Here is a 20,121-nt window from a genome sequence, read left to right as displayed (position 1 = left end):
TGAAAAACTCCCTAGTCTTTGCCGATGTCAAGCATACCAATACCATGTTACAGCCACCACCATGCTTACAAATTAGGAGGCAAACACAGGGCTTTGTATTTAGGCCAAAAAGTGTATTCCGGTTTTCTTGCACTATTACTTTAGACCCTTATTGCATACAAGATGCATGTTTTGGAATATTTTTGTATTTTGTACATGTTGTTGTATTTTGTGTTCTTTTTTTCACTGTCATTTAGGTCATTATTGTGAAGTCACTACAATGTTGTTCATCCATCTTCAGTTCTCTCCCATCACAGCCATTGCACTCTGTAACTGTTTTAAAATCACCAATGGTAACATCCCTGAGCAGTTTCATTCCTGTTCTGCAGCTCAGTTCAGAAGGATGACTATATCTTTGAGGTGTCTGGGTGGTTTAATACATAATGCACAGCATAATTATGAACTAGACCATGCTTAAAGAGATATTCAATGTCTGATTTGTTATTATTACCAATCTACCAATCAATTGACTGAGGGACTTTACAAATGTTGTATGTATGGGGGACGGAGGAAGGGTTATTGATAAAAAAATCATGTCAACCCTTATTATTTCACATAGAGTGAGTCCATGTAACTTTTTATGTGATTTGTTATGCCACATTTTTCTCCTGAACTAATTTAGGCTTGCTGAAACAAAGGGGCTGAATACTTATGCAACGACTATATTTTAGTTATTTAATTTATTTAGTATTCATCTTCAAGAAAATAAAACATTTTCTTCCACTGACATAACAGATTATTTTGTGTACAGTTGAAGTCGGAAGTTTACATACACCTTAGCCAAATACATTTAAACTCAGTTTTTCACAATTCCTGACATTTAATCCTAGTAAAAATTCCCTGTCTTAGGTCAGTTAGGATCACCACTTTATTTTAAGAATGTGAAATGTCAGAATAATAGTAGAGAGAATGATTTATTTCAGCTTTTATTTCTTTCATCACATTCCCAGTGGGTCAGAAGTTTACATACACTCAATTAGTATTTGGTAGCATTGCCTTCAAATTGTTTAACTTGGGTCAAATGTTTCGGTTAGCCTTCCACAAGCTTCCCACAATAAGTTGGGTGAATTTTGGCCCATTCCTCCTGACAGAGCTGGTGTAACTGAGTCAGGTTTGTAGGCCTCCTTGCTCGCACACGCTTTTTCAGTTCTGTCTACACATTTTCTATAGGATTGAGGTCAGGGCTTTGTGATGGCCACTCCAATACCTTGACTTTGTTGTCCTTAAGCCATTTTGCCACAACTTTGGAAGTATGCTTGGGGTCATTGTCCATTTGGAAGACCCATTTGCGACCAAGCTTTAACTTCCTGACTGATGTCTTGAGATGTTTCTTCAATATATCCACATAATTTTCCTTCCTCATAATGCCATCTATTTTGTGAAGTGCACCAGTCCCTCCTGCAGCAAAGCACCCCCACAGCATGATGCTGCCACCCCCGTGCTTCACGGTTGGGATGGTGTTCTTCGGCTTGCAAGCTACCACCTTTTTCCTCCAATCATAACGATGGTCATTATGGCCAAACAGTTCTATTTTTGTTTAATCAGACCAGAGGACATTTCTCCAAAAAGTACGATCTTTGTCCCCATGTGAAGATGCAAACCGTAGTCTGGCTTTTTTATGGCGGTTTTGGAGCAGTGGCTTCTTCCTTGCTGAGCGGCCTTTCAGGTTATGTCGATATAGGACTTGTTTTACTGTGGATATAGATACTTTTGTACCTGTTTCCTCCAGCATCTTCACAAGGTCATTTGCTGTGATTGATTTGCACTTTTCGCACCCAAGTACGTTCATCTCTAGGAGACAGAACGCGTCCCTTCCTGAGCGGTATGACGGATGCGTGGTCCCATGGTGTTTATACTTGTGTACTATTGTTTGTACAGATGAACGTGGTACCTTCAGACGTTTGGAAATTGCTCCCAAGGATGAACCAGACTTGTGGAGGTCTACATTCTTTTCTGAAGTCTTGGCTGACTTCTTTTGATTTTCCCATGATGTCAAGCAAAGAGGCACTGAGTTTGAAGGTAGGCCTTGAAATACATCCACAGGTACACCTCCATTTGACTCAAATTATGTCAACTAGCCTATCAGAAGCTTCTAAAGCCATTACATCATTTCCTGGAATTTCCCAAGCTGTTTAAAGGCACAGTCAACTTAGTGTATGTAAACTTCTGACCCACTGAAATTATGATACAGTGAATTATAAGTGAAATAATCTGTCTGTAAACAATTGTTAGAAAAATTACTTGTGTCATGCACAAAGTAGATGTCCTAACCGACTTGCCAAAACTATAGTTTGTTAACAAGACATTTGTGGAGTGGTTGAAAAATGAGTTTTAATGACTCCAACCTAAGTGTATGTAAACTTCCGACTTCAACTGTAACTCAAGAAATCTATAAATGATTTTGACATTTTTGCAGAGGTGTTTGGTGCAGTATTTCTCAAATAAAAACATGTGTGACTTGTTGTCTTATGTCAACAAAGTCAGATCCGCTGCGTTGATGGACAGATCAGTCTCACTGTCTGTGTTCTGCGGTAGGATTGGATAGAGCGCAATTAACCCAGCTTTGTATTCTGTGTTAGTGGGCAAGTCAGCATTGTTGAAGTCAAAACCTAACCCTCAATTAAGTCATGACGAACTCACTTACAAAACTATTGTATTTGACACTAGAATACATGTTTCTGACTTATATCGATGCCACATAGGCAGAGATATCAGAGAAGTTGTTTATTGGCTTATGTTGCACTTCAAAACCACCACATTTTCTGTCCGTCCCATGGCACAATTTGTAGAATTGCATGAAATGAGTTTTAAAACTGCAACATTTTCTGTAGGTCCCATGGCAAAATGCGTAGAATTTGAGGAAATTCCCTTTAAAACCACTAAATGGGGGACCACTAAAATGTTTTAGTGTGTGGATGTGTGTGTGTGTGTCCGTGCGTGCATGTGTGCTTGTGTGCATGCATGTGTGTGTGTATGTTTGTGTTACCTGTACTCCTCCTCAGTGAAGATGGGGATCATGGAGGGCTGGAGGACAGTGATCTCCACCAGGGTCCGGTTCTCCTTCACTAGCTCTCCATCGTCAAAGGCTATCACCACCAACTGAGGACACACACACACATAAGCACATGCATTACTAATTTATTTTTAAATCCAAGCACATTGTCTGGTCGCCATTTATTTGTGCACGCATGTAGGGCATGAAAAGTAATAACAAAGAAGTTGGAAAGGGCACAAAGAGGTCTGGGAACCAAGCTTCAACCCACCCAGAGAGCGTGTATGAATCTATCAATCCAACATTCTTGAGAGAGAGAGAGAGAGAGAGACTTATTACAACCTAATATCTCTCAGCACCTGCTCCTCCCGCTTGCTGCCATGGTTACGCTGAGCTAAGGTTACCTCCACATACAATCAGATGACCTTCTGTGGGAGTGTGTGTATGAATTGTATAATGTCAGGAACTTAATATGCAGGCACATCTTGGTTTAGTCACAGTTGGAGTCTGTCCACCATTCTGACCAATTAGAGCAGGGATGGGAAACTTTGATGTGGGTGAGGGCCAAAAAAAAATCTGAACTCACATAGCGAGCAAAACATTTTAGCAGCCCCCTCTTGACAGTGTAGATTAAACATTTTTTTTTAGAGTTAAATTCCTGCAATTCTGCACATTTTGCAATGGAGCGTAGAGAAGATATTGCAGTTTTAAAGCAAGTTTGCTGCAATTCTACACATTTTGTCATGGGGGGGAGAGAAGAGTCTAAGTTTCTGGTCAAAAAAGACTAAAATTACCAGGAATTCATCTTAAAATACATTTCACTTAGGAAATATGTTCCCAAGTATTCCCACAATTGAAAAAAGAGACGTGATCGTGTATCAATGTAATCAAGGTATGAAATTATTGTTATTTTCTTTATACAATGTATTTTTTGGGTTTAGCTGTGGTCAATTTGCGGCGTACAAATTATTTTCCGTCCCCCAGAGCATTCGCTCCGAAAACAAATCGTCCCACAGATTAATCTAGTTGCCTGACCCTGTTTTAAAGTGCCATAAGTACATTTAATAAGTATAGTGCCTGTACAAATATCAAGGAGTGTCAGACAGGAAATTATATGAGCGATGTCTATTTTGGGTATGTGTAAGTGGGGGTGAACTTGATCATTATCTTCTTCATCATCATCATCGTCATCATTGACACACCATCCTCTTCCCCCTCCTCCTCCTCATCATCATCAAATCAAATCAATGTTTATTGGTTGTGTACACAAATTTGCAGATGTTATCGCAGATGCAGCGAAGTGCTTGTGTTTCTAGCTCCAACAGTGCAGTAAAAGCTAGCAATACAAAACAATACACACATAATCCCAAAAGTAAAAAATAAAGAAATTAAGAAATGTCAGAACAAATCCAATTAACCTTTTACTGCAGTGGGCTAAATCCGGGTCACATGGAATGATTCTTGGTAGTCTTAAAAAAATCTACTTTTAAACAAAAGTTTACACCTCGTTATGGGCTTAAAAAAAAGAAGACACCTGTACCATGTTATATATAGAGTTGAAATGTATAACATTTGGAGTTTGCATCCTAATATTATACTTTATATACATCACAGAAGACTGAAATATAACAAAACTGTTTGACATAGAAACACCAGATTTCCATATTTGTTTTTGTAATAATCTTTTTAGAAATAATAATGCTCTGTTCTCCAGATAACAGAGAACGAGGTGGCCTCATGCTTGTCGCATACTGTATCAAGGCACACAAAGCATCGGGCCCAGACGGACTACGGGGCAAAGTACTAAAGGTCTGCGTTGACCAGCTCAAGGGAGTCTTCACACGACTGTTTCAACTCCTGCTCAGCACCTGCACAGTGCCAAACTCGTGAAAGGTGTTGACCATTGTACCGGTGCCTAAGGAGCCAGGGGCCAAATCACCAAATTACTTTCGACCTGTGGCCCTCAGGCGTAGTCAGATTTCCCGAAGGGAAAGGGAGGGCCTCGTAGCCATCCTGAAAGGGAGAGTAGCAATGGTCAAGAACACTGTTGTGCGAGTAGCAAAGGAGTTGTGGTGATAGAATTTCGGGAGTGTTTTCCTCATATTTCCTTTATTAAAGTCCCCAGCTACAATAAATGCTGCCTCAGGATACAGTGGGGGAAAAAAAGTATTTAGCCAGCCACCAATTGTGCAAGTTCTCCCACTTAAAAAGATGAGAGAGGCCTGTAATTTTCATCATAGGTACACGTCAAGTATGACAGACAAAAAGAGGAAAAAAATTCCAGAAAATCACATTGTAGGATTTTTAATGAATTTATTTGCAAATTATGGTGGAAAATAAGTATTTGGTCAATAATAAAAGTTTCTCAATACTTTGTTATATACCCTTTGTTGGCAATGACACAGGTCAAACGTTTTCTGTAAGTCTTCACAATGTTTTCACACACTGTTGCTGGTATTTTGGCCCATTCCTCCATGCAGATCTCCTCTAGAGCAGTGATGTTTTAGGGCTGTCGCTGGGCAACACAGACTTTCAACTCCCTCCAAAGATTTTCTATTGGGTTGAGAACTGGAGACTGGCTAGGCCACTCCAGGACCTTGAAATGCTTCTTACGAAGCCACTCCTTCGTTGCCCGGGCGGTGTGTTTGGGATCATTGTCATGCTGAAAGACCCAGCCACGTTTCATCTTCAATGCCCTTGCTGATGGAAGGAGGTTTTCACTTAAAATCTCACAATACATGGTCCCATTCATTCTTTCCTTTACACGGATCAGTCGTCCTGGTCCCTTTGCAGAAAAACAGCCCCAAAGCATGAGTTGAGTTTTTACCAAAAAGTTATATTTGGGTTTCATCTGACCATATGATATTCTCCCAATCCTCTTCTGGATCATCCAAATGCACTCTAGCAAACTTCAGACGGGCCTGGACATGTACTGGCTTAAGCAGGGGGACACGTCTGGCACTGCAGGATTTGAGTCCCTGGCAGCGTAGTGTGTTACTGATGGTAGGCTTTGTTACTTTGGTCCCAGCTCTCTGCAGGTCATTCACTAGGTCCCCCTGTGTGGTCCTGGGATTTTTGCTCACCGTTCTTGTGATCATTTTGACCCCACGGGGTGAGATCTTGCGTGGAGCCCCAGATCGAGGGAGATTATCAGTGGTCTTGTATGTCTTCCATTTCCTAATAATTGCTCCCACAGTTGATTTCTTCAAACCAAGCTGCTTACCTATTGCAGATTCAGTCTTCCCAGCCTGGTGCAGGTCTACAATTTTGTTTCTGGTGTCCTTTGACAGCTCTTTGGTGTTGGCCATAGTGGAGTTTGGAGTGTGACTGTTTGAGGTTGTGGACAGGTGTCTTTTATACTGATAACAAGTTCAAACAGGTGCCATTAATACAGGTAACGAGTGGAGGACAGAGGAGCCTCTTAAAGAAGAAGTTACAGGTCTGTGAGAGCCAGAAATCTTGCTTGTTTGTAGGTGACCAAATACTTATTTTCCACCATAATCTGCAAATAAATTCATAAAAAATCCTACAATGTGATTTTCTGGAGAAAAAAATTCTCAATTTGTCTGTCATAGTTGACGTGTACCTATGATGAAAATTACAGGCCTCTCTCATCTTTTTAAGTGGGAGAACTTGCACAATTGGTGGCTGACTAAATACTTTTTTTCCCCACTGTGTGCGGTTTCCAGTTTGCACAAAGTCCAGTGTAGTTCTTTGAGAGCCGTCGCGGTGTTGGCTTGTGGCGGAATGTACACAGCAGTGACTATAAGCAAAGAAAATGATCTCGGGAGGAAATGCAATTGGCATTTGATGGTGAGGTATTCCAGATCGGGAGAACAAAATGACTTGAGTTCCTGTACATTACCACAATCACACCATGAGTTGTTAATCATGAGACATACCCCTCCACCTCTTTGTTTCTTTGTTCCTGTCCATGCGATGAACGGAGAACCCACTGGTTGTATGGATGGGGACAATATATCTGAAGAGAGCCACGATTCCGTAAAATTGAGTATGTTACAGTCCCTTATGTCTCTCTGGAAGGATATCCTCATCCTGAGCTCATCTATTTTATTGTCCAAGGACTGAACGTTAGCGAGTAATATACTCTGATGCGGTGGATGGAATGCACGCCTCCTGAGTCTAACTAAGATCCCTCTCCTACTCCCTCTTCTCCGGCGGTGACGTTTTGTAGTATCACCCGGGATGAATGGGGCTACCTCGGGGAGTCCAAACAAATTATCTAGGTACGGGAAGTCAATTTCTGGTCGAATTTCTGATGAGTGATCGCCAATCGAATATTCCAAAGTTATTTTGGGCTGTAGGTAATAGTACTAGAAACGTTTGAGCAAATAATGTAAGAAATAACACCAAATTAAACTAAATACTGAAAAGTTGGCTAGGAGCTAGAAACAGGGTGACCGTGTCTGTCGGCGCCATCATCATCATCACCACCAGCTACCTTGAAGGTGACACTGGGTTGTTCGTTGAGGTTGACCCTGGTGATTATCCTCCCAGACTCCTCCTCGACGTCAAAGATGCTACCGCTGTAAGGGGATTGGTCCTCTTCTACTCTGTAACGCACCAGACTGGCCGGAGTACCCTGGGACAGAAACACAGGAACAAGCCAGACATGTTAGATGAGTGAACTCCTCTATTTTAACCTTTTTATATTGTATATTGCCCCATGGGAACAGCATTGATGCACTGATATATTATTTTTCATTATACTCAGGGGTATGTTAGAACTAGGTCAGAGTCGGCACTAAGAGGCAACCATTTCCCAATTCACCTAACCAGAAAGTATTCATACCCATTGACTTATTCCACATTTTGTTGTATTACAGCCTAACTTTAAAATTGATAAAATATATTTTTTTCTCACCCATCTACACACAATACTCCATAATGGAAAAGTGAAAACATGTTTTTAGAAATGTTCGCAAATTTATTGAAAATGAAATACTGAAATATCTCATTTACATAAGTATTCACACACCTAAGTCAATACATGTTAGAATCTCATTTTGCAGCGATTACAGCTGTGTGTCTTTCTGGGTCAGTCTCTAAGAGCTTTGTACAATATTTGCCCATTATTATTTTCAAAATTCTTCAAGCTCTGTCAAATTGGTTGTTGATCATTACTAGACAACCATTTTCAGGTCTTGACAAAGATTTTTCAAGCAGATTTAAGTCAAAACTGTAACTTCGCCACTCAGGAACATTCACTCTCTTCTTGGTAAGCAACTCCAGGGTAGATTTGACCTTGTATTTTAGGTTATTGTTCTGCTGAAAGGTGAATTCATCTCCCAGTGACTGGTGGAAAGCAGACTGAATAGCTAGCTCCAATCCGTTTCTTTATTATTCTGAAAAACTCCCCAATCCTTAACGATTAAAAGCATACCCAATAATGTGTTGTATTGGATTTGCACCAAGCATAACACTTTGTATTCAGGACAAAATGTGAATTGCTTTGCTACATTATTTGCAGTATTACTTTAGTGCCTTGCTGCAAACAGGATGCATATTTTGGAATATGTGTATTCTGTACAGGCTTCCTTTTTTTCACTCTGTCAATTAGGTTAGTATTGTGGAGCAACTACAATGTTGTTGATCCATCCTCAGTTTTCTTCTATCACAGTCACTCAACTCTGTAACTGTTTTAAAGTCACCATTGGCCTCATGGAGAAATCCCTGAGCGGTTTCCTTCCTCTCTGGCAACTGAGTTAGGAAGGACTTTGTAGTAACTGGGTGTACAGTGGCTTGCGAAAGTATGCACCCCCCTTGGCATTTTTCCTATTTTGTTGCCTTACAATCTGGAATTAAAATGGATTTTTTGGGGGTTTGTATCATTTGATTTCCACAACATGCCTATCACTTTCAAGATGCAAAAAATGTTGAATTGTGGAACAAACAAGAAATAAGACAAAAAAACTGAACTTGAGCGTGCATAAATATTCACCCCCCCCCCAAAGTCAATACTTTGTAGAGCCACCTTTTGCAGCAATTACAGCTGTAAGTCTCTTGGGGTATGTCTCTATAAGATTGGCACATCTAGCCACTGGGATTTTTGCCCATTCTTCAAGGCAAAACTTCTCCAGCTTCTTCAAGTAGGATGGGTTCCGCTGGTGTACAGCAATCTTTAAGTCATACCACAGATTCTCAATTGGATTGAGGTCTGGGCTTTGACTAGGCCATTCCAAGACATTTAAATGTTTCCCCTTAAACCACTTGAGTGTTGCTTTAGCAGTATGCTTAGGGCCATTGTCCTGCTGGAAGGTGAACCTCCGTGTGACGAGTACTGAGTATACGAAGAGGCAGGATGCAGACGCAGCAATTAACAAGGTCAAGGTTTACTTAACAATGACAAAGAGAAATAACAAATATAGAGTAAACGACACGAAGCTAAACAATCACAAACAACATCATACAGAACAGTCCAGGCTAAATAGGGGTGGTGATGAGATGATGAGGTGCAGGTGCGCTGGAGGTGATTATGGTGTATTGGGTTTCCATTCCGGTGTTGCCGAGGTGGTGCGCTCAGACCGGTGGCTCAGCAGAATCAGAGCGCTGGAAGGGAGCAACGGGAGGAGATGTGACACTCCGTCCCAGTCTCAAATCTCTGGAAGACTGAAACAGGTTTCCCTCAAGAATTTCCCTGTATTTAGCGCCATCCATCATTCCTTCAATTCTGACCAGTTTCCCAGTCCCTGCTGATGAAAAACATCCCCACAGCATGATGCTGCCAACACCATGCTTCACTGTGGGGATGGCGTTCTTGGGGTGATGAGAGGTGTTGGGTTTGTGCCAGACATAGCGTTTTCCTTGATGGCCAAAAAGCTCAATTTTTGTCTCATCTGACCAGAGTACCTTCTTCCATATGTTTGGGGGAGTCTCCCACATGCCTTTTGGCGAACACCAAACGTGTTTGCTTATTTTTTTCTTTAAGCAATGGCTTTATTCTGGCCACTCTTCCGTAAAGCCCAGCTCTGTGGAGTGTACGGCTTAAAGTGGTCCTATGGACAGATACTCCAATCTCCGCTGTGGAGCTTTGCAGCTCCTTCAGGGTTATATTTGGTCTCTTTGTTGCATCTCTGATTAATGCCCTCCTTGCATGGTCCTTGATTTTTGGTGGGCGGCCCTCTTGGCAGGTTTGTTGTGGTGCCATATTCTTTCCATTTGTTAATAATGCATTTAATGGTGCTCCGTGGAATGTTCAAAGTTTCTGATATTTTTTTATAACCCAACTCTGATCTGTACTTCTCCACAACTTTGTCCCTGACCTGTTTGGAGAGATCCTTGGTCTTCATGGTGCCGCTTGCTTGGTGATGCCCCTAGCTTAGTGGTGTTGCAGACTCTGGGGCCTTTCAGAACAGGTGTATATATACATTTTTACATTTACATTTAAGTCATTTAGCAGACGCTCTTATCCAGAGTGACTTACAAATGGGTGCATTCAACTTATGATAGCCAGTGGGACAACCACCCAATTATTATTATTATTTTAAATTTTTTATGGGGGGGTGGGGGAGGGGGTGGGGGGGGGTAGAAGGATTACCTTTATACTATTCCAGGTATTCCTTAAAGAGGTAGGGTTTTAAGTGTCTCCGGAAGGTGGTCAGTGACTCCGCTGTCCTGGCGTCGTGAGGGAGCTTGTTCCACCATTGGGGTGCCAGAGCAGGGAATAGTTTTGACTGGGCTGAGCGGGAACGGTGCTTCCATAGAGTTAGGGGGGCTAGCAGGCCAGAGGTGGATGAACGTAGTGCCCTCGTTTGGGTGTAGGGTCTGATCAGAGCCTGAAGGTAAGGAGGTGCCGTTCCCCTCTCAGCTCCGTAGGCAAGCACCATGGTTTTGTAGTAGATGCAAGCTTCAACTGGAAGCCAGTGGAGTGTGCGTAGGAGCGGGGTCACATGAGAGAACTTGGGAAGGTTGAACACCAGACGGGCTGCAGCGTTCTGGATAAGTTGTAGGGGTTTAATGGCACAGGCAGGGAGCCCAGCCAACAGTGAGTTGCAGTAATCCAGAAGGGAGATGACAAGTGCCTGGATTAGGACCTGTGCCGCTTTCTGTGTAAGGTAGGGTCGTACTCTGCGAATGTTGTAGAGCATGAACTTGCAGGATCGGGTCACCGCTTTGATGTTAGCGGAGAATGACAGGGTGTTGTCCAGGGTCACGCCAAGGTTCTTTGCACTCTGGGAGGAGGACACAATGGCGTTGTCAACCGTGATGGCGAGATCATGGAGCGGGCAGTACTGAGATCATGTGACAGATCATGTGACACTTAGATTGCACACAGGTGAACGTTATTTAACTAATTATGTGACTTCTGAAGGTAATTGGTTGCACCAGATCATATTTAGGGGCTTCATAGCAAAGGGGGTGAATATTTTAATTACTTAAAAATCATACAATGTGATTTTCTGGATTTTTGTTTTAGATTCCGTCTCTCACAGTTGAAGTGTACCTATGATAAAAATTACAGACCTCTTCATGCTTTGTAAGTAGGAAAACCTGCAAAATTGGCAGTGTATCAAATACTTGTTCTCTCCACTGTATGCACACACCACTTTTCCGTTATTTATTTTTTAGAATTTTCTGAAACAAGTTATTTTTTTCATTTCACTTCACCAATTTGGACTATTTTGTGTATGTCCATTACATGAAATCCAAATAAAAATCCATTTAAATTACAGGTTGTAATGCAACAAAACAGGAAAAACGCCAAGTGGGATGAATACTTTTGCAAGGCACTGTACTGATACATCATCCAAAGTGTAATTAATAACTTCAGCATGTATAAAGGGATATTCAATGTCTGCTTTTTTTATTTTTACCCATCTACCAATAGGTTCCCTTCTTTGCGAGGCATTATAAAATCTTCCTGGTCTTTGTGGTTTAATCTGTGTTTGAAATTCACTGCTCGACTGAGGGACCTTACAGATAATTGTATGTGTGGGGTACAGAGATGAGGTAGTCATTCAAAAATCATGTGAAACACTATTATTGCACACAGAGTGAGTCCATGCAACTTATTATGTGACTGGTTAAGACATGTTTTACTCCTGAACTTATTTAGGCTTGCCATAACAAAGGGTAGAATACTTATTGACTCAAGACATTTCAGCTTTTCATTTTGTATTAATTCAAAAACATTTCAAAAAACATAATTCCCATTTGACATTATGGGTAATTGTGTGTAGGCCAGTGACAAAACATATATTTTAAATTCAGGCTGTAACACAACACATTTTATTTTTTAAGTCAAGGGGTGTGGCTACTTTCTGAAAGCACCATAGGTCGTGAACATGACTCACGGTGTTTGCCCGCTGAGCTATTTTCTATCTGTTAGCTCTTTGTGCTAACATTGGTCTTGAGGTCTTGACCAACTACCTCTGCTACACTGTGACTACACAACATCGTCTCATCCCCTCATTACCAGTAGGATGACCACATCTATTGGAGTTATATAATGCCCACCCCATGTCCCCCATCCCTCCATCCCCAAGTAAAATCCACTTAAAGCCATTTATGAAATTTGGGACTTTAATATGACCCTTTGATTAAGATTAATCATGCTTCCATATTGCATTATTTAGCAGACACTCTTATCCAGAGCGACTTACAGTTAGTGCATACATTATTCTTTTTTTAAAATCTTTTTTCATACTGGCCCCCCGTGGGAATCGAACCCACAACCCTGGCGTTGCAAACGCCATGCTCTACCAACTGAGCTACCTACCTGCCGGCCATTCCCTCCCCTACCCTGGACGACGCTGGGCCAATTTTGCGCCGCCCCATTGGTCTCCCGGTTGCAGCCGGCTACAGCAGAGCCTGGATTCGAACCAGGATCTCTAGTGGCACAGCTAGCACTGCGATGCAGTGCCTTAGACCACTGCGCCACTCGGGAGATCCTCGGGAGATCCATATTGCTGATTATCTCATAACTATGTTTTTTAATGTACCACTTTAGAGTGCTATATTGTTTTCTCCAGTTTTTTATTCTTGCTGTTCTCTAATATAGATAATACTTCAATGCCCTTCAGCATAACTGAGAATGCTGGCCTTGATACAGCCTAACAGGTTTTCTATGCTGTAGTGTCAAACTGAGCAGACTTGAGCAAATACGGGGTTAGAGATGGTAGATCCCTTGGGTGGTTTACTCACACAGATACATCTTCCAAAGATTGTGAGGAACCATCAGAGAGAGCTTACTGATACGCTGAGGGGCATGTGTGTAGCATCCAGGCTTGTTTGTAGATTCAGGGATTTATGTTACTGTAGATCCAAACTGAGCATAATAAGGCAATAAACCAAAGGCATTTTTGTTTAGCAACTGCACACCGCACCTACCAAATATTGTAACAAAAGTGTCAGCATTCTGTCTGAATTATTTGTTTGTATGGCAGACACTTTCTGCTTAAATATTTCAGGTGAACATAGGGCATAGGCTAACTATCTTGCCCATGGACAACCCAGAAAAGCCCACCATTTCAGATTCCACCACCAGTCATATGTTGTTCCCTAACATGTAATAACATGCTTTGACTTTGAAATATCACTAAGAAGTAGAACCCTAGGCCTTGTGGCTACTGCAGTGTGAGCTGAAAGGCCAAACAAGCCCTCAGGATCAGAGACGGTGTGCCTACATAATAGAAAAAGAAATAAAAAGGAATGTATGTCCTTTCCTGTTTCCCTTCCCCTATAAACTGTACAGCATTGTATCGACGTTTCCAGTTTCCGCATTTGATGTTTGTTTGGCAGGTCTCATACTGGATTCAAGACAGCAGTCTGCTATGGGGCTTGCCTTCACGGTAAAATCTTACTCTCTCTACGCTTTCAGGTTTACAGCAGCTCACATACCATCAATGTTTTATGCCTTCTGCTGAGGTAAACACACTCGGTCGTTAACCCTTTAACAGGCAGCTCGGGCTAATTTTGACAACCAATTTTAAATAAAATAAAAAAATAAAAAATGGTTTGGTATATTTCATCATTTCAATCAATGTCATTTAATAAAATGATCATGTGGTTTTCATTATCGGACTCCCACAGTTTTTTTAAACATGCATTCAAAGATGGTTGAAAACCAGGAAGTGAACGTGAGCAAAACCGAACCTCATTTACCACAAATGTTTAGTAATAATTGTGTATAAAATGGGAAATTACACATTTGTAAAATGTTGGTGACCTCTAAAACATAATAAAACAATTATTAACCAGTTCATCACTGAGGGCGAATTACTAAAATGTTGTTAATTTGGAAATTTTAGGAACTCTTGAAAAATATGTGCTACCAGGTGGTTTGAGTTCCCCATTAAAGGAATGTAATTAAGTCAAAGCTAGTGATAATGGAACATTGAGAATTATTGTTATGGGATTTTGTTTGCCTGTGCAAATAAACATTGTACTGGTATTCTAAGCATTCCCAGTCATCCGGACGATCTGCAGTGCCTCTATGCACATTCACATGACTCCCTCCTAACACAAACACACACACCATACGTTCCTTCTACTATTTATTTATTTATCCTGCTGCTCAGCCATTTTACCCCTTATTGTATGCATATAACTACATTGTCTATCACCAGTATCACTAATATCGTTATTGATATTGTTCTTGTACATACTGTATATTATTTTGTTCTTTCTCTACTGGCATTGACACTTTTTGTTCTTTTTTTTTATATTGACAATTTCTATTTTTGATATTGCTACTATGCAAATATGCAAGTAACCATTTCAGTGTGCTGTTTACACCTTCTGTATCCTGTGCATGTGACAAATAAACTTAGATTGTATTTGATATAGTGTGTGTTTACCAGAGACAGTAATGTGAAGAACAACATGACCTGCACCAAAGTCAGATTAGGATATAGGCCAAGGACTAGATAAAGTGTATTTCTACCTGGAGTTTTTCCTTATTGTAGGCTACTACTTTCACCACGTTTAATCTTGAAATCTTTGATTGTTTACTGCACTACTCACTCTGATTAGCACATGGCCTCACATATAAATCCTTAAAGAGATGGGTGAGGCTAAGACTTAAGAGGGTGTGAACAATGCTGAATGGGTGTAGACAAAGAAGAGCTCTACAGTAGGTGTATCAAAACATTCAAGGGCCATTTTCTCAAAAGTGGGGTTACAAGTTTATCAACTTTCAAAGCAGAATTACTTTCCCATTGTTTCTCAACTGCAGTTTATTATATAAAATGTTCTAGCTCAGAGTCTCTACTTTTATCCAATGTAAAAAACACAATTTCAAATGTTGCTACCTAAGACCGAATCAAGGCGGTCGGCCACAAACAGTCTAGTGGCTACAATCAAATTACTCAGTCAACAATGTTTGTGGTGCTACTAGACTATAGTGTCTGAAATATGTATACCAATTCACTCTTCAACACCTCATGCCCTTCTACAACATCTCTTTAAATCGGGGGAACATTAGAAAATAGCTGTTAATGTGGGAAAACAACTCCTCCTCTCAACAGGCAGTGCTAGTTTAGTTCCTGCTTCCCTTAAACAATTAATTGAACAATTAGTCACTGCTATTGTCACCAGAGTAATGAACCTATATTGTGGAATACATATGGCTCACATACAATAAAACAACCATTTCAATAGTACAGTACAATAAATATAACTAAGAACAACAAGCCAAGGATTACAAGCCAAATCATTAAGATGTAAAACAAATTCTAATAACTGAATATAGTAGGTTGAATGATGCTCTTCCAAAAATAATGTGTAATAATGAGTAAAAAGATAGGCCTCCACTTAGGCTTAAGACCTGGAATATGAAACTGATACAATAATTGGAATGTGGCTGATAAAGACAGTGATGAGTACACTTCCTGTATCAGCAAGCATAAAACAACTGGTCCCAAGGTACTCCTTCAACTTATAATAATAGAATAATATGCCATTTAGCAGACGCTTTTATTCAGAGTGACTTACAGTCATGTGTGCATACATTTTTACGTATGGGTGGTCCCGGGGTTCGAACCCACTACCCTGGTGCTACAAGTGCCATGCTCTACCAATTGAGCTTCAGAGGACCAATAACTTCTCAGGCTTATATTTAGAGGACATGGTTTATTTTCACCGTCTGGGCTCTGTTTTGAACTGATACTCCACTTACAGTAACTACTCCTTAGTGATGCTATCTTGAATGGAAATAGCAGTTGGATAATCACTGCTTAATCATTTCAACACAGTGAGATTTAAAGGGTTTATATGAGATCAATGATGGGATGATGCTGTTTTAATAAAGTTAAAGAGGTATGCATGGGAGCCAGAGGCATAGAAAATGTAGGGTTACTTGCGTAACCCCGGTTCTATGAGAATATGAGTGAGATGTATCACTATGGGATTCGCTCGGGCGGATCACTTACTTGAAGAACTAATCACACAACGTCTGTTGGAGACAGACAGGTCGAGTGGTGAATGAGGTGAGCCCCTCCCCTCCTTATAAGGAGCCACTCGCGCATCCTTTGGTCATTCTCAAGCATGCCTTTCTTCCTTTGCTTGTTTTTCTTAGTTATATTGAAGTGGCTGTTTTATTGTTATTTAGTAATATGTGAGCCATATGTATTCCGCAATATATAGGTTAGCCGGACTAGTTCCAATAGTATCACCCCTCAGAGGTGCCGACACTGAGGAAGTATACGCCAACGAAGGCGCAGTGACATCCAACTGGTAAAAACCTATAAACATATGACCAATCAGAATTCACACTCCAAGACTGTTTTGATCACGTGGACTGGAATATGTTCCGGGTCCTGCTCCGTACTGTATGTCAGAAGAGACCGGAGGGAGGGTGGACACGCTGACTTTCGTCCATGGCTGGAACCTGAGAAGGTGCCAAGGGAGTCCAAGGGAGGATAGCACTTGGGGGTGAAGTGCATTTCCTCCATTTTCTCATGTGAGCAGTGTCACCAAAGTGCGCTGCTACTGATTTTTTTTCTAAAACACAGACGTGCCTTGCCGCTAAAGCGTGAGGCGGAGAGGGGGAGGAATGGCTCACGTTAAACCCGGGAAGTAGGGAAGGGAGCCGTAGGCTTTGCGCGCTATCCTCCATTGCCTTTAGGGCTGCGCCCTAGGATGGTCGACCCCTCTTGCCCCCCACCCCCCCTTAGGGGGGTTAAGAGTGCGGAACCTTGCTGCAGCAAAGGACTGTTTACCTCCAGGTTTGCTCTGGTTCAAGGGCTTAACCTAGGTATTGGCAGTCTTCTGTGTCGCCGGGGGTTTCCCCTAGGGGTTTCCCCCTAGGGCCAGCTTGATGCCTCTTCCCTGCTGTGAGGCTGGGGCGAGTTGCTGTGACAAACGGGCTGCCACAGGGCCCAGGTTTGCGGGGCAGGCAGAAGTGGGAGGCTTCGCCTTCTTTCTTACGCGACAGCTGCCAAAACAACTCCTTTGGTGTCACAGGGGCATCCAGGAGGTCCACTTTTTCTTTGTCTGTTAAACTGGACAAGCTTAACCTAAGTACCCTCTCTCCCACCACCGCCAGGCTCATGGTACGACCACAGCCTTGGATGGCACAACAGGAGGCGCAGAGGTTCAGATCTCATCCCAAGCATCTGGATCCAGGGTATCCGAGTCAAGTTGCTTCCCCACCTCCTCCAGTAACTCGGCCTGGTAAGCCATAAAAAAATTGATCATTTTAAGTGCTCTTATTGACTGAGCTCATGTTACGGCTTTGTACGTCTTAGTGAAAAAGTTAGCAGAAAAGAACTCCATCTTTCCAGAGAAGGAAGTATCGGCAGTGTTAGTAGCACGGCATATAGGTTGGTGGGGTCAGGCAGTGACGGCTCCACCATGGGAGGGTTGCAAAAGCCGGATTCCTCCATATTGTGCATGTCCAGGCTAGGAGAGCCTACTCGTCAACACCTAGCTCGCCCTCCCCTGACACCAAGTCGTCAGACAGTGAGGGGAGGGAATCGAGGCTATCAATTTTCTCAATACATAGCAGTCAATGGGAAAAGATAAGCTTCAAACAATTTAATCAGATTGTCAATAAATTGCAGTCAATGGGAAAAGATTAGTGTCACAGTGTTGACGCTTATGTCAATAGGAAAACATCAGTGTCATAGGGTTGACGCTTATGTCAATACATTGTAGTCAATGGGAAAATATGAATATCACAGGGTTGATTCGTAAGCGAATACATTGCAGTCAATGGGAAAAGATGAGTATCTCTCTCTCTCTCTCTCTCTCTCTCTCTCTCTCTCTCTATCCTCCACTCTCCATTCTATCTCCCTCCTTCTTTCCCCCCTTCTCTATGCTATGTCTCTCCATCTCCCTCCTCTCTCTCCCACCTCCACTACTTCCTCCACTTTCCCACCTCCACAGACAGGATATTGATGCATACATATGTATCAAGGGCATTGGTGCATACAGTAAGCTAATACATTGCATTCAAGGCAAAAAAGCCATAGATAAAGCTACAATGGGTAAATTGGTGTAAGACTCAGACAGACAGACAGACAGACAGACAGACAGACAGACAGACAGACAGACAGACAGACAGACAGACAGACAGACACACAGACAGATATACAGATCCACTCACAGACAGAGATACAGGGAGCCAGGCAGGTAGGCAGGCATACAGACAAACTCTAAAATCAACCCAACCCTAGCATCATGTCCACATCATGGCTCAACCCCAAACCTAACCCTCGCCATAACCCTAACCCTCTAGAGTTGAAGTCCGCTCCCCTGCGTAAATCTAATTAGCATAATAATAAACAATTCCCATAAAAGTCTGTCAGTTTAAGCTAGAGATATCTATTTTTTTTCTCCATTGGATGTGTCTCAATCCACCGCATCCACCAATGTCACACTTTTGATCAAAGACAAAGTGGACTACAGGAAAAGAAGGACCGAGCACGCCCCCATTCTCATCGACGGGGCTGTAGTGGAGCAGGTTGAGAGCTTCAAGTTCCTTGGTGTCCACATCACCAACAAACTATAATGGTCCAAACACACCAAGACAGTAGTGAAGAGGGCACGACAAAGCCTATTCCCCCTCAGGAGACTGAAAAGATTTGGCATGGTTCCTTAGATCCTCAAAAAGTTATACAGCTGCACCATCGAGAGCATCCTGACTGGTTGCATCACTGCCTGGTATGGCAACTGCTCGGCCTCCGACCGCAAGGCACTACAGAGGGTAGTGCGTATGGCCCAGTACATCACTGGGGCCAAGCTTCCTGCCATTCAGGACCTCTATACCAGGCGGTGTCAGAGGACGGCCCTAAAAATTGTCAAAGATTCCAGCCACCCTAGTCATAGACTGTTCTCTATGCTACTGCACGGCAAGTGGTACCGGAGCACCGAGTCTAGGTCCAAAGGCTTCTTTACAGCTTCTACCCCAAAGCCATAAGACTCCTGAACAGATAATCAAATGGCTACCCGGACTATTTGCATTGCACCCCCCACCCCCTCTTTTACGCTGCTGCTACTCTCTGTTTATTGTCTATGCATAGTCACTTTAACTATACCTACATGTACAGTTGAAGTCGGAAGTTCACATACACTTAGGTTGGAGTCATTAAAACTCGTTTTTCAACCACTCCACAAATTTCTTGTTAACAAACTATAGTTTTGGCAAGTCGGTTAGGACATCTACTTTGTGCATTTTCCAACTATTATTTACAGACAGATTATTTCACTTATAATTCACTGTATCACAATTCCAGTGGGTCAGAAGTTTACATACACTAAGTTGACTGTGCCTTTAAACAGCTTGGATGTTGGCCTTTAAACAAATGATGTCATGGCTTTAGAAGTTAATTGACATCATTTGAGTCAATTGGAGGTGTACCTGTTGATGTATTTCAAGGCCTACCTTCAATTTCAGTGCCTCTTTGCTTGACATCATGGGAAAATCAAAAGAAATTAGCCAAGACCTCAGAAAAATGATGGTAGACCTCCACAAGTCTGGTTCATCCTTGGGAGCAATTTCCTAACACCTGAAGGTACCACGTTCATCTGTACAAACAATAGTACGCAGGTATAAACACCATGGGACCACGCAGCCGTCATACCGCTCAGGAAGGAGACGTGTTCTGTCTCCTAGAGATGAACGTACT

At 42.0% G+C, this 20,121-nt stretch overlaps 1 protein-coding gene across 1 annotated transcript in view; it reads right to left on the bottom strand.

Moving 5' to 3' along the window:
- Positions 1-20,121, bottom strand: part of LOC121570887 (protocadherin-15-like) — a 481,652-nt gene that overhangs the window by 115,062 nt on the left and 346,469 nt on the right. Inside the window, exons 23-25 of the mRNA XM_041882214.2 lie at positions 7,494-7,634; positions 3,026-3,138; positions 1,966-1,980 (exon numbers count right to left, since the gene is read on the bottom strand). Of these exons, the coding sequence (XP_041738148.1) occupies positions 1,966-1,980; positions 3,026-3,138; positions 7,494-7,634 (269 nt within the window). The remainder of the gene's footprint in view (positions 1-1,965; positions 1,981-3,025; positions 3,139-7,493; positions 7,635-20,121) is intronic.

The sequence above is a fragment of the Coregonus clupeaformis genome, chromosome 1 (genome assembly GCF_020615455.1).
Source record: "Coregonus clupeaformis isolate EN_2021a chromosome 1, ASM2061545v1, whole genome shotgun sequence".
In the NCBI taxonomy this organism is placed as follows: Eukaryota; Metazoa; Chordata; class Actinopteri; order Salmoniformes; family Salmonidae; genus Coregonus; species Coregonus clupeaformis.
The sequence above is the reverse complement of the archived record's forward strand: the minus strand, read 5'-3'. Positions and strand labels throughout refer to the sequence as shown.